The sequence below is a fragment of the Oryctolagus cuniculus genome, chromosome 6, assembly GCF_051225735.1.
Source record: "Oryctolagus cuniculus isolate XC-2025 breed Fujian yellow rabbit chromosome 6, ASM5122573v1, whole genome shotgun sequence".
Lineage (NCBI taxonomy): Eukaryota > Metazoa > Chordata > Mammalia > Lagomorpha > Leporidae > Oryctolagus > Oryctolagus cuniculus.
Window position 1 is genome coordinate 168,324,082 of NC_142872.1, and position 12,498 is coordinate 168,336,579.

A 12,498-nucleotide genomic window follows, 5' to 3' on the forward strand; every position below is an offset into this window, starting at 1 on the left:
AGGGGCACCGAGGCTTCGTGGGGGCACGCTGGGGCCCCCCACACCCAAGCTTCCCGAGGAGTCAGGGGGTCCAGCCTGCCGGACCACAACCAGAACAGTCGGGGCCAGCAGGGTGAGCGTCAGCCCCGAGCCAGGCCTCCAGGGCAGTCTGAGCCCCCCGCCTCTGAGAAGTGGTCGTGGATGCCCCATTCACAGCCGGCATCAGAAAGGTGGGCTGGGGATGGGCGCCCACGCGCGACACCGCGGGGGAGCTGCCTGCCTTCCGGCTCGCGAGCCCCGCAGTCAACGGTCCCTCCCCAGACTGGAAGCTCCTTAGGGTTGGGTCTCAGGGCCGCCTCACCACGGGCCGACCTCAGGGACTGTGCAGGGCGCTGGGCGGGAGGCTGGTCAGCACCGGTGCTGGATCGCCGAACCCAGGGGCCAGACACCTCAGGGCCGCTGCGGCCGCGGGGAGAGGGTCAGGGCCGAGGCATCCCGAGCGCCCGGCCTATTGCGAGCTGGCTGACCCCGAAGGGTGCCGGCGCCGGACGCTGCGCGCTCGGGCCAACACTCAAGGACAGCCGGCGGCCTCCAGGGGTGGAGGGGCGGGGCCAGGGGGGTGTGGGTGGAGCCCGAGGCAGGATCCCTTTCTCTTTCCCTTCCGTTCTCCCCAGCCAGCGCCGAAGTTGCGCGCGGATGAGACGCGGAGAGCGGCACCCTCCGCCCACGCCTTCGGACGCAGCGACACGCCTGCTCTCGGCGCAGGTCGCGCCACGTGCCCTGCACCCGCGCTACTAACCCGCAGCTCTCAAGGACGCACGGGCAACTCGACGCGCACACTGGAAGCAAATAGGCCTCCCAGGTGCCTCACGGCGAGACAGCCCTGTGCGCCATGCAACCCCTGCCCGACTGGCCCCCGGCGCCCGACGCCCTGCGGGCCTCCCCCTTCCCGCACCCGGTGCTGCACGCCCTCCACGACCTGTCGCGCGCGCTCCTCTTCCCGACCTACTGGTTGCTGGACCAGCTGCTGGGCTGCTGCGCCCCGAGAGTGCCACCCAGCCGGCTGGGAACGCTTCGAGCGGCGGCAGTCGGCTGCGCGGCGCTGGCGCTGCTGCTGCTACTGGGTTTGCCGCTGGCGCTCCCCGGCCTGCTGCTCTGGCTGCCGCTGCAGGCCTGGCGCCGCCCCTTCTGCTACCAGCCCCCTCCGCGGTGCTGGGTGCCACCCCCGCCCTGGCGCGCTACCGCCGAGCCCGCGCGCTGCTTCGCCTTCCTCACCGCCAACCTGTGCCTGCTCCCCGACGGGCTGGCGCGCTTCAGCAACCTGTCGCACAGCCAGCGGCGCGCGGAGGCCATCGGCGCCGCGCTCCTAGCTGGCCTTCGGCCCTCGCTGCACGGGGCCACCGACTGCAGGCAGCCGCAGCCAGGGGCGCCCTGCGGGGTGCTCCTGCCTGCGGTGCCCGCAGGTGTGGACTTCGTGTGCCTGCAGGAGGTGTTCGATCTCCGCGCGGGCCGTCGCCTGGTGCGGCGCCTGGCGCCCAGTCTGGGGCCGGTGCTGCACGACGTGGGAACGCTGGGCCTGCAGCGCGGGCCTTACCTCAAGCTGCTGGGCAGCGGGCTGCTGCTGGCCTCGCGCTACCCGCTGCTGCGCGCCTCCTTCCGATGCTTCCCCAACGCGCGCCGGGAAGACGCCCTGGCCTCCAAGGGACTGCTGTCTGCACAGGTACAGACCCGATGCGCCCTGGCCGGGGAGTGGAGGGTGCTGGCCCCAAAAGGCAGGGCAGCTGGAGCCATCCCTGGCGTTGCAGGCGCAGCTGGGCACGCTGGACGGGCGCCGCATCGTGGGCTTCCTGCACTGCACGCACTTGCATGCGCCTACGGGTGAGTCTGGCGCGCGGCCCCGTGGGCATGGGGCCAGGCCGTCTGGCGCTCTGGCAGCCGCCCTCAGCGCCCGCCCCGCACGGACAAGTCTCAGGATCTGGTGGGCGCCCCCCTCCCCCCAGAGGACGGGCCCTTGCGCTGCGAGCAGCTGACGCTGCTGCTGGAGTGGGCCGAGCAGTTCGAGGCCGAGAGCGGCCGGAGCGACGAGGCCGTGGCCTTCAGCGTGCTCCTGGGCGACCTGAACTTCGACAACCACTCGCAAGGTGAGGGGAGTGGGAGTCGGAGGGGCGGGTCCCGAAGGCACGGCCCCGCCCATCGAGCGCCGCTTTTCGCTTTTCCCGGCAGACCACGCTCGAGAGCAGGAGCACAAACTCTTCAGCCGCTTCCGGGACCCCTGCCGGCTGGGCACGCGGCGGGAGCAGCCCTGGGCCCTGGGTACGGCGCCTGGGGGTGCGGTGGGGGTGCGTGCGCAGCCCGAGGACGCGCGAGGCTCCCGGTGACCCCGCCCTCCCGGCACCGCAGGGACCTTATTGAGCACCACCGCGCTCCACCACTCGGTGGCCAGCTCCCCGGAGATGCTGTGCAGGTGAGCGGCGCCCCCTCCCCGCAGGTGCGGCGCAGGTGAGTGGAGGAGGCCTGCTCCCCCACACAGTGCGGGGCAGGTGAGCGGCGGCCCGGGCTCCCCCACACAGTGCGGCGCAGGTGAGCGGCGGCCCGGGCTCCGCCTCCCCACCTCCCGCCAGGCGCCGCTAAGGGGAGTGGCGGCCTGGGGGCCGGGCATCACTCGCCCTGGCCAGTGACATCGCCCCTCCCCACCCCACCCCCAGGGCCCTGGAGCAGGAGAAAGGCCGCCAACTGTACCTGGCGGGCCCTCCCAGCGGGGGCTGCCGGCCCAACCCGTGGCAAGGCCGGCGTCTGGACTACATCGTGTACCGGGCACAGCCTGGGGGGCTGCTGAGCCCGGTAAGTGCCGGGGCGCGGGGCGGCCGGGCCTGCTGGCTGGGCCCAGCCTCGAGCCCGAGTCCCGCCCGCAGGAGGTGGAGCAGGTGACCTTCAGCACGGCCCTGGCGGGGCTCACGGACCACCTGGCCGTGGGCCTGCACCTGCGGGTTTCGGCGCCCCCGTAGGCCGGCGACACACGGAGCGGGAGGCTGCGCGGCCGCTGCGCCCGAGCCGGGCGGCTTGAGCATCTTTATTGCGCCGCTCACACGGCTTCCTGCGCCCGCCGGTACTCGTACACGCTGCCGCGCTCAGGAAAGGCCACGGGCTGCGGGGGCGAGCCCGGGGGCGGCGCGGGGTCCTCCGGGTCTCCGTAACCGCCGCCGCCGGGCGTGTGCAGGCAGAACACGTCCTGGGGGGCACAGGCGCGGGCTCAGCGCGGGCGCAGGCCCCGGTCCTCGGGGCCCCCCGCGCCTTCCGCGGACACATTAAACGCGGTTCCTGGATGCTCCTGCGCCTCTGTTCGCCCTCGGTGGGACGGGGAGGCTGCCCGGCCGCGGCCCTTACCCCGGGGTACACGGGGACCGACGTCTTTCCGCCCAGATTCACCGTGCGGCCGTCTTTGCGGATGAGCAGGTTCAGGCCCCGGGCGCCAGGCTTGCCCCCTGCGGGAGAGGCGAGGCGCGGGGTGTCCAGGAAAGCCCGGGAGACCTCGCGGAGCGGGCAGGGGCCGGCAGGCGGGGGCGCGCACCGTGGAGGCCGTAGGGCCGGAAGGCGCGGCGCTCGCTCAGCACCGACAGCAGAGCCTCCTCGCGGAAGAGCAGCTCGCGGACCACGCCGTCGCCGCCGCGGAAGCGGCCTCGGCCCCCAGAGCCCGGCCTCAGCTCAAAGCGGCGCAGGATGACCGGGTACCTGCGCGGACCAGGCGCTCAGCGCGCGGCCGGGCGCGGGCCCCGGCCCCCGCCGCGCCGCGCCGCGCCGCGCCGCTCACCGTCTCTCCAGGATCTCGGGGTCGGTGATGCGCGTGTTGGTCATGTGGCTGTGCACGCCGCTGCGTCCGTGCCAGCCGGGGCCGGCGCCCGCGCCGCCCGCCACCGTCTCGTAGTAGCCCACGCGAGCGTTGCCGAGGGTCACGTTGTTCATGCAGCCCTGGCGGGGCAGGCGGCCGCTACCTCCCCTCCCCAACCGGCCGCGCACGCGCGCGCTCCCCAAGCGCCCCCGCCCCGCCCCGGGAGCCCAGCGTCGGCCGCACCTGGGAGGCGGCGCAGGCCCCGAAGGCCCCCAGGATGACGTCCACCACGCGCTGCGACGTGAGCACGTTGCCGCCCACCACGGCCGCCTCCGGGGACGGGTCCAGGATGGAGCCGGGAGGGATGACCACACGCACCGGCGCCAGGCAGCCCTGTGCGGGGCCGGGCGGCGCTCAGGGCCGGGAGCGGCGGCGGCCGGGCAGCCCCCTGCCCCGCTCTCGCCCGCCCGCCCGCCCGCGCGCACCTGGTTGAGCGGGATGTCGCGGCCCACCAGGCAGCGCAGGCAGTAGATGAGCGCCGACAGCGTTATGGCGCGCGGCGCGTTCAGGTTGCCGAACACCTCGGGCCCGGTGCTGCTGAAGTCAAACACGGCGCTGCCCTGGCCGCCGCCGGGCGAGGAGAGGCGGTCAGCGGCCGGCCCTCCGCCAGCGCCCCCGGGGCAGCCTCCCCGCGCCCCGGCGGCCCACCTGGTTCAGGTTGATCTGCACGCGGAGGCGGATGGGGGAGCCGTCGTCCATGTGGTCCTCGGCCGACACCTCGAGAGGCAGACCCCGCGCCTGGCGGGCGGTTCCGAAGGCGCGCAGCATGTCGCGGACGGCCAGCTCGGCGTTGGCCTGACGGCAGGAAGGGTGGGCGTCAGAGTGGCCCGCGCCCGTGCGCCGCCCCGCGCCTGACCCCCACCCACCTGGATGTGGCCCATGTAGGCCTGCACCACGTCCAGGCCGTACTGCCCGATGAGCTCCCCCACCAGCTGGATGCCCTTCTGGTTGGCTGCCACCTGTGCCCGCAGATCCGAGAGGTTGTCGTGCAGGTTCCTGGTTCCGCTGCAGCCAGAGATCTTGCCGGGCGCCCGCAGGGCCTCGGTCACCGCTGCGGGGCGGGGACGGGACGGGGTCAGGCTGAGCCCCCGCCCCCAGCCCTGGCTGCCTGGCGCCCTGCTCCATCCCCCGGGAAGCCCCTGGTGCCCCAACCTCCAGCCTTGTGTGGAGCCTCCTGCCTCCCCTCCCCCAGCCCCACGCCTGGGGGCAGGCAGCATTGCTAGTGCGTCCCTTGTGGCCGACATTGCTCTCCTTCCTCCCCTCCTGCCTTCTCGGGGCCCCGGTCTCCTCTCCCAGAGCAAGGCCACCTCCCTGCCCAGCGCCTCCAGGCTCACGCTGGCCCCACAGCCAGGGCTGTGCCACCCCACATCCCTGGTGAAGCCTCTGCCCTGTGCCACCCAGCCCCCGGCAGTGGGGAGCAGACGCAGACCCAAGCCGGAGAGCAGCCCCTGCCCCTGGCTCCACCGCTCTCTGCAGATGCCACTCCCACTGCTGGCTACACACACCTGACTTGAAACAGGGTCCTCTCCTGCGGTGTCCTGGTCAGCCCCACCCACCACCTCCCCTTCCCCAAGACCACCTCTGGGAGTCTTCCTGGGCCGGGCAGAACTCGTCTCAGCTCCTCTGACCCACTCAGAGGATGGCAGCGGCTGCACGGGTCCCAGCCACTGCACGGGGCCGCCACTCGCAGCCTGGGGACAGACTGGGCCAGTGTCCAGCCCGGCCCAGCTGCCAGCAGCAGCCATGAGTCCCAGCCAGCTGAGCCCCCACCCGGGCCCCACACCCACTCACCCTCCTCCTGGAAGACGCCCCCCTGGACCAGCTTAAAGGACAAGAAGACGGCGCCTTCCTGCTGCAGCATGGTGGAGTGTGGGGGCATGGAGCCCGGGGTGATGCCCCCAATGTCCGCGTGGTGCCCACGGCTGGCCACGTAGAACACAGGCCGCGTCTGACCCGGCCAGAACACCTAGGGGCATGCGGAGCACCCGTCAGCTGTGGCAGCCACCCTCGCACCCCCAAAAGGTGGCCCGGCCCGCCTCTCACCGGGGTGATGACGGTGAGGTCTGGCAGATGGCTGCCCCCTGCGCTGGGGTGGTTGCTCAGAAGCACGTCCCCGGGGTGCAGGTCAGCCCCCAGGTGCTGGATCTGAAACCAGGGAACCAGGCAGCGTTGGGGGTGGGGAGAGGGAGGCAGGGCTGCAGCAGGGCGGGGTGGGGAGGGGCCCCGCACACCTGGAACTGCACCGTTTCCTGCATGGCGCCCAGGTGCACAGGGATGTGGGGGGCGTTGGAGACCAGCCCTCCGTCGGGCCCGAAGAGGGCGCAGGAGAAGTCCAGGCGCTCCTTGATGTTGGTGGAGATGGCCGTGCGCTGCAGGATGCGGCCCATCTGCTCTGGGGGCACAGAGGGACCGATGCCTGCCGTCCCCACCCACCGCACGCTCCAGGTGCCCCAGGCCCAGGCCCAGGAGCCCGGGGGACAGCAAGATGGAGGCAAGTCCACACAGGCACAGAGCAGCCGCGGCACCACCCCCTCCCGCCCCAGGAGAACCTGCTCCCTCCCCCCCGGACACTGTCCTGCTTGGCACATGAGAGTCACTCTCGGGCACGGACCCTGGGGCTCCCAGGAAGCCCCTGGCCTGAGCCTGCACAGACAGGTCATGGCTATCAGCAAATCACAACTCCCGGTGAGAGGAGCCAGGCACTGCCCCTCCCACGGCCAAGGCCTTGATGCCTGCCCATGCCCGCCCAGATCCTGCTTCTGCCCCTTGGTCACTTTCCCACTGCACCCCCTGGCCTGCCACGAGCAACAAAATGACAAGAACCAATGCCGTGTGGTCTCCGCACTACCTGCAGCCACCTGTGCCCGGTACTCCGACCCCTGAGCCCTGCCCCGCGGGCAGCCAGGGCGGTGCTGGTGGTGGCAGCCCCTCACCAGCAATGCTCATGAAGCGGTGAGAGAAGATGGACAGCTGGATGGGGTCGAGCTGGGTGCCCACTGTGCTCGGGGCCTCGGCCCCCACAGAGATGCGGATGTCCCCTCTCTCGGTCACCTCTGCCTGGCAACCTGGCTCCACCAGGATGGTGCTGGGGACGGGGAGCACAGAGAGGGTACAAGGGGTCAGGCCCCTTCCCAGGCAGGGACCCCACAGCCCCGGCCTAGTCCTTCAGACCCCCAGCCAGGCGCCCCGTGGTTCACCGCTCCCAGGGGCCACCTGGCCAGGCCCCAGCCCACCTGTTGCTGTCAATAACGAGGCAGGGCCCCTGGAGCTTGTGGCCATAGCCCAGCTCTCCGAGGAGGTACACGGGGGTCTCTTGATAGCCCCCCTCGAAATAGCACTGGGTCATCTGCAGGGAACACGAAGAGAGCGAGGCCCCGAGTCTCCCAGCCCACACCCTGTCCCCCAAGCCGTGGCTGCGGGCAGGCCAGGGCCACCAACCTTGTCCACCCGGGGAGGCCCGGTCTGGGCTTTGGGGGCATCCTCAAGATGAAGACCGCTGCGGCCAGTGCCCCTCACCCGCACGTCGTCCACCATGACCGGTCGCTCGGGGATGACAAAGCCGAATTCCCTCAGGTACCTGCGCACCCCCGGCCAGGGCAATGGTCAGGGCGGGGTGGCCAGCCCGGCAGGCCACCCCCAGGCTGCCCGGATGTGACGCTCACGGACCTCTCCACGAAGGCTGCCCCGAAGTCGCCGGCGCGGGGGGAGCGGGCGGTGGGCGGGTGCTGGTGGGCAGCCACCATGAGGGCGCAGTCCGTGCCCTGGTAACGCAGGTGCAGGAAGCTCTCGGTGCTGATCTGGGACCTGTGGCGGGCAGGGGGCAGGCAGGGGCACTCAGGGCAGAGCCTGCCCCAGCCCACCCAGGGCCCCCCCGGGATGCCTGTCCTGCCTTCTCAAAGAGTGATAGGAGGAGCCACCAGGGCCCACCTGGGGAAGCCCTGGGCCTGCAGGGCCTCCACACACTGCTCCTCCAGCCGGCTCAGCCTCTGGTCCAGCTGCAGGAAGGTGTCCGGCGTGTAGGGCAGGGAGCAGGGCTCCTGCGCCTCGTGCACCACGTCCGCCAGGGCCAGCCCCAGCGCCGACAGCAGCCCGCTGTGCCTGCAGAGGCGGGGTGGTATGTCGGTACAGGGAGGGAGGCGCCCCCCATGTCCGCCAGTGCCCCCCACCCCCTGCCCGGGCCCACCTGTGAATGTGCACAGTGTCCATGCCCAGGGCCCGGGCGATGGCGCAAGCATGCTGCCCACCGGCTCCCCCAAAGCAAGCCAGCACGTGGGCTGAGGGGTCGTGGCCTCGCGCCTGCAGAGCCAGGTGAGGTCAGTGCCAGCTCCCGCCCCGTCCCGTCCAGCCTCCCCCCCCCACCCCTGCTGGGCTGACCAAGAGGAGGTGTGGGGCAGGGGACAGGGCTGGAGAGCAGGACAGAAGGTGAGGGGGGCTTACCTGGGTGAGTGCACGGATGGGCCGGCACATGGCCTCGTTGGCTACACGCACGAACCCCATGGCCACCTCCTCCAGGCTCAGCGGGGAGGCCGGGCAAGGCCCGTTGGTCAGGAAGCTGTTGACCTCAGTGGCCACAGCCTCCAGGGCCTTGCGGGAGGCCTCCGGGGACAGTGGCTGGTCCTCTCCCGGCCCAAAGATGCAGGGGAAGGAGGCAGGCAGCAGGCGACCCAGCACCAGATTCGCATCTGTCAGTGTCACGGGGCCCCCTGGGAGGCGGGCACAGGGTAGGAGTCGGGGCAGAGGCAGGGAGGGGCCAGGAGTGGGCAGAGGGATGGGGGATGGAGTGGGCCCAGCACGGCGGAGGAGGCCAAGCCCTGGTGGGGCAGAGGCCAGCTCTTACCTTTGCGGTAGCAGGCGGGGCCGGGGTGGGCACCTGCAGACTCGGGCCCAACCGCGAAGAGGCCAGACCTTGAGAGAGGCAGGACTGGGGTCGGGGTTCTGGGAGGGGGACACAGGGCTTAGAGCCCTGGCCCCGGAGGGCAGGAGAGCTGACCTGAAGAAGAGGCGGGAGCCCCCTCCAGCTGCCACCGTGTTGATGTCCAGCTGGGGGGCCTGGAGGGTGACACCGGCGATGCTGGCCTCAAACACGTGTTCAAACTCCCCCGCGTAACGGCTCACATCTGTGGACGTGCCTGTGGGGAGAGGGGAGCCGGGAAGTCCCCTGAAGACACATGCGCCAAACCCCAACCCCCCCCCCCCAGGTGCCACCGGCAGCATTCACACCTCCCATGTCAAAGCCGATGACTGGCTGGCCGCCCTCCAGCTGGTAGGTGGTGGCCGCGTAGCCGACCACCCCGCCGGCAGGGCCCGAGAGCACGGCGCGGGAGCCGCTGAAGGCGTCCATGGGCGCCAGGCCGCCGTCGGAGCGCATGAACAGCACCTGCACGTCCTGGGGAGGGGCAGGAGCGGCAGTGAGCGCTGACCAGGCTCGGGTGCCGGCCCGGCGGGGGGCGGGCGGCCGGGCCTCACCTTCAGCTGGCCCTGGAAGCCCCGGCGGAAGCCTTGCACGTAGCGCTGGATGGCAGGCGTGAGGTAGGCGTCGGCGCAGGCCGTGTGTCCCCGGGGAACAATGCGCACCATCGGCATGGCCTCCGAGGACAGCGACACGTGCAGGAAGCCCAGCTCCCGGGCCAGCGTGCCCACCTGCTGCTCGTGCTGGGCCCACCTGCGGCCAGAACCCAGGGGCCTGTGCCTGCCACCAGGGCCCAGCCACCCCACTCCCCATCCCAGGCCGCGGCCCACAACCCTCGCTCACGTGTAGGAGTGCATGAGCACCACCGCCAGACTGCGGATGCCACGCGCCAGGAGCCCCTCCAGCTTCCCGCGCAGGGCCCCCAGGTCCACAGGCTGCTGCACCTCCAGCAGGTCCCCTGTGCGGCCTGCAGAAGCCCACGGCCGCCAGTCAGCGGCGGCGGGGGCCCGCCCTTCCACCCCACGGCCCGCACCTGCCGCAGCAGCAAGCACACCTTTGACAGGTGCTCCGGCGCCCGGCTCTCCGCGGTAGAGCACCACACGCTCGTCCACCTCCAGGACCTCCTCGTACAGCACCTCGGGCATGGGCACGGCCTGGGGGCCACCAGAAATCAGGGCAGCACCAGGTCTGAGGGCCCTGCGGAGGCCCTGCCTGGCGGGGCCTGGGGGGGCGGCCCAGGGAACTCGGCTTGATCGGCAGTCCCAGCAAAGTCCATCCAGGTGTGGTTCTCCGCACCCACCCCCAGGTATTTGAATGCAGCCAAGTGCCCGCCCCCTCGGGACAGCACCTTCCGGGAATCCCGCAGTGGGGGCGGGGAGCAGGGCTGGCTCAGGTCTAGGACAGCAAGTTGTAGCAGGCAGTAGCAGGACACCACGTGCCAGGGAGGCAGAGCCGGGGGCCCAGGACACCCCCAGGGAGGTGTGAGCCGGCACAGGGGGCTCACCAGGTCGAACAGGTCCTCACGGGCCTGGGTGCCGATGTGCAGCAGGTCTTTGAAGCCACGTGTCACCAGCAGTGCCACCCGCTCCCCTCGCCGCTCCAGCAGCGCGTTGGTGGCCACTGTGGTGCCCATGCGGATGCTGGCAATGCGGCTGGTGTCCAGCGGCCGGTCCCGGGGCAGCAGCACGCCTCCCTCCTGGGGACCGCTCGGTGAGCACGAGGCCCCTGGCCGCAGGCGCCCACCCATCCCGCAGGCTGCGCCGGCGCACCTGCTCCAGGATCCTGCGGATGCCCTCGGTCGGGGCGTCTGCGTAGTTGGCAGGGTCCTCCGAGAGCAGCTTCAAGACCCGCACGTGCCCGCCTGGACACTGGGCAAAGACGTCCGTGAAGGTGCCTCCGCGGTCGATGGCGAAGTGGAAGCGGCCCTCCGGGGTACCCATGGTGGTGGGGCTGCAGTCCAGCAGGGGCTCTTCCACCGGCAGCCCTGGGTGAACTGGACAGGGCGGCAGGTGGGTGGGCAGGTCTGGGGGTCCGCCACAGGAACGGGAAACGGGGGTGGGCAGGAACGGGAAAGGAGGGGTAGGAACGCCAGTTAGGGAGGGGCCCTGGCGGAGGAGGGCCGTCCTGGAGGGCAGTGTGCGCCACAGCCAGAGCTGGACAGGCCGGTCAGCAGGGGGCAGAAGGCTCCCAGCCCCGTGGGTTGGGGTAGAAGCCAGGGTCTGGGACAGGCCTGCCAGGGGTGGAGGTGGAGGTGGAGGCTCCGCTGCAGGCCTCGGCCTGGGACCTGGGAGGTCGGAGTTCTCTTGGCACGAAGCAGCCTGGGGTCAGCGTGGGCAGATGGGGGGGGGGGGGCGGTCCCACTTCCAGGCCGAGGCCTTGCGGGGCGTCGGGACTGGGCAGGCCCGAGGCCGGGAGGCGGTGAGGAGCCGGCCCAGCGGGCAGCGGGGAGGTGGCTGCGGGGAGCGGAGAGGACGGCGCAGGGCCCACCTGCCTGGTCGGCGCCGGGTCGCTCGCAGACTGCACGGGCTGCGCTCCCCGCCGGCCCTGCCCGCTCCAGTCCCCACCCCGGGGAGGGGCCTGCGGGGCCCGCCCCCAGCACGGCGGGGCCTGGCGCGCCCCACCCCCGCGGCCGCGGCAGGCCCGGCCGGTCCCGGGCGCCTCCCGCCTCGCGCCCAGCCACCCGAGGGCTGCCGGGCCGGGCGGCCGCGCCAGGCGAGGGGCGGGGCCGGCGCGGGGAACTCGCCGCTGACCGCCCCGCGGCCCGCCCGGGGTCACCTTGGCTCTGCAGGCCGCCGGGGCCTTGCGCCGAGCCAGCGCCCTCCGCTCCCGCTCCCGCTCCTCCCGCCCTGGGGCACCGCGGGCTGGTTGCCGTCCAGAGGGCGGCCCAGACGCGCTGGGACGGGCAGAGGGCGCGTCTGGCCATGGGGCGCGCGCTGGAGAAGCCCCGCACCCGCCACGCGCGGAGGCCCGTCCCGCCCACCCCACGGTCAACCTCCCCGTGCACACACCCGTGGCTGACGCCCCCGCACCGGGCCCTGTGACGATGACCGGGCCTGTGGCCGCCCCGGCCTGGAAACCCGGCTTCCAGAGCCGCGGGGGACTGCAGAGGCCAGGGCTGGCGGCCGTTCAGTTCCTTCTCGAAGCTACTCCGCGGGGTTCCTGGCCCAGGAAGGCAGGATCCTCCCCCCTCCTGAGTTCCAGCTGACCCCTGCACTGGACGCTGGCCAGGCCCGCAGTTGGAGACTTGACATTGAAGGAAGCCTGGCTCTGGGCCGGCTGGAGTGTGGGGGTGGGGCCATCTGCAGGCCGGATCCAGGGTGGACTTCCCCAGCCGGGAGCGCTGCCTCCTGCTGGCCTGGGGGAGGTGGCCCCCCACGGACTGACCCAGTGTCCCAGCCAGAGAGCAGCCAGGCAGGGACCCCACACCCTGGCCCCACTAGAATGAGCTCTGCTGGCCCTGGAAGCCTGCCTGGGCCTGGGAGGCGGCACAGGTGGGCTGACTGCACCTGGACTGCAGGCTCTGGGCTGTACCCAGGCCACAACAGGGCACCCTCCCGTGTGACGTGACAGTGATGGAAGGAGACATGGTGTAGGAGGAACCGGACCCAGTGCCTGACCCAGGTCACCACAAGAACAGACGCAGAGCGGAGTCACCAAGTCAGCAGTGCCAGGCTCAGAGGCACCCGACCGACCGCGTGCCCTCTGTCCATGGTCCCATGGCCTC

At 72.2% G+C, this 12,498-nt stretch overlaps 2 protein-coding genes across 8 annotated transcripts; one reads left to right on the forward strand and one right to left on the reverse strand.

Moving 5' to 3' along the window:
* Positions 1-719: 719 nt before the first annotated feature.
* LOC127486943 (sphingomyelin phosphodiesterase 5) lies at positions 720-3,029 on the forward strand. Its single transcript, XM_051831245.3, has 7 exons — positions 720-1,699; positions 1,785-1,857; positions 1,980-2,120; positions 2,203-2,292; positions 2,380-2,443; positions 2,685-2,820; positions 2,892-3,029. Exons 1-7 carry the CDS (start codon positions 872-874, stop codon positions 2,982-2,984), a joined length of 1,425 nt encoding a protein of 474 aa, XP_051687205.3. The 5' UTR covers positions 720-871; the 3' UTR covers positions 2,985-3,029.
* OPLAH (5-oxoprolinase, ATP-hydrolysing) lies at positions 3,016-11,990 on the reverse strand. 7 transcript variants are annotated; one of them, XM_051831223.3, is made up of 27 exons: positions 11,783-11,990; positions 10,544-10,767; positions 10,279-10,470; positions 9,829-9,928; positions 9,618-9,741; positions 9,332-9,527; positions 9,086-9,251; positions 8,856-8,994; positions 8,703-8,770; positions 8,303-8,568; positions 8,049-8,161; positions 7,793-7,963; positions 7,532-7,669; positions 7,304-7,442; positions 7,099-7,211; positions 6,799-6,950; positions 6,097-6,257; positions 5,909-6,010; positions 5,657-5,831; positions 4,732-4,916; positions 4,514-4,660; positions 4,291-4,425; positions 4,049-4,198; positions 3,788-3,945; positions 3,548-3,708; positions 3,364-3,461; positions 3,016-3,208 (listed from the first exon to the last, which is right to left on the reverse strand). In XM_051831223.3, the coding sequence occupies exons 2-27, from the start codon at positions 10,712-10,714 to the stop codon at positions 3,062-3,064; spliced, it is 3,867 nt and encodes a 1,288-aa protein (XP_051687183.3). In that variant the 5' UTR covers positions 10,715-10,767; positions 11,783-11,990; the 3' UTR covers positions 3,016-3,061. The 7 variants fall into 7 exon arrangements, 5 of the variants coding, with proteins under 5 accessions (XP_051687183.3, XP_069931752.2, XP_051687180.3 ...); XM_070075651.2 differs by having other exon boundaries at positions 10,544-10,797; positions 11,783-11,908; XM_051831220.3 differs by lacking the exon at positions 11,783-11,990 and adding an exon at positions 11,262-11,420 and having other exon boundaries at positions 4,825-4,916.
* Between the last annotated feature and the right edge of the window lie 508 nt (positions 11,991-12,498).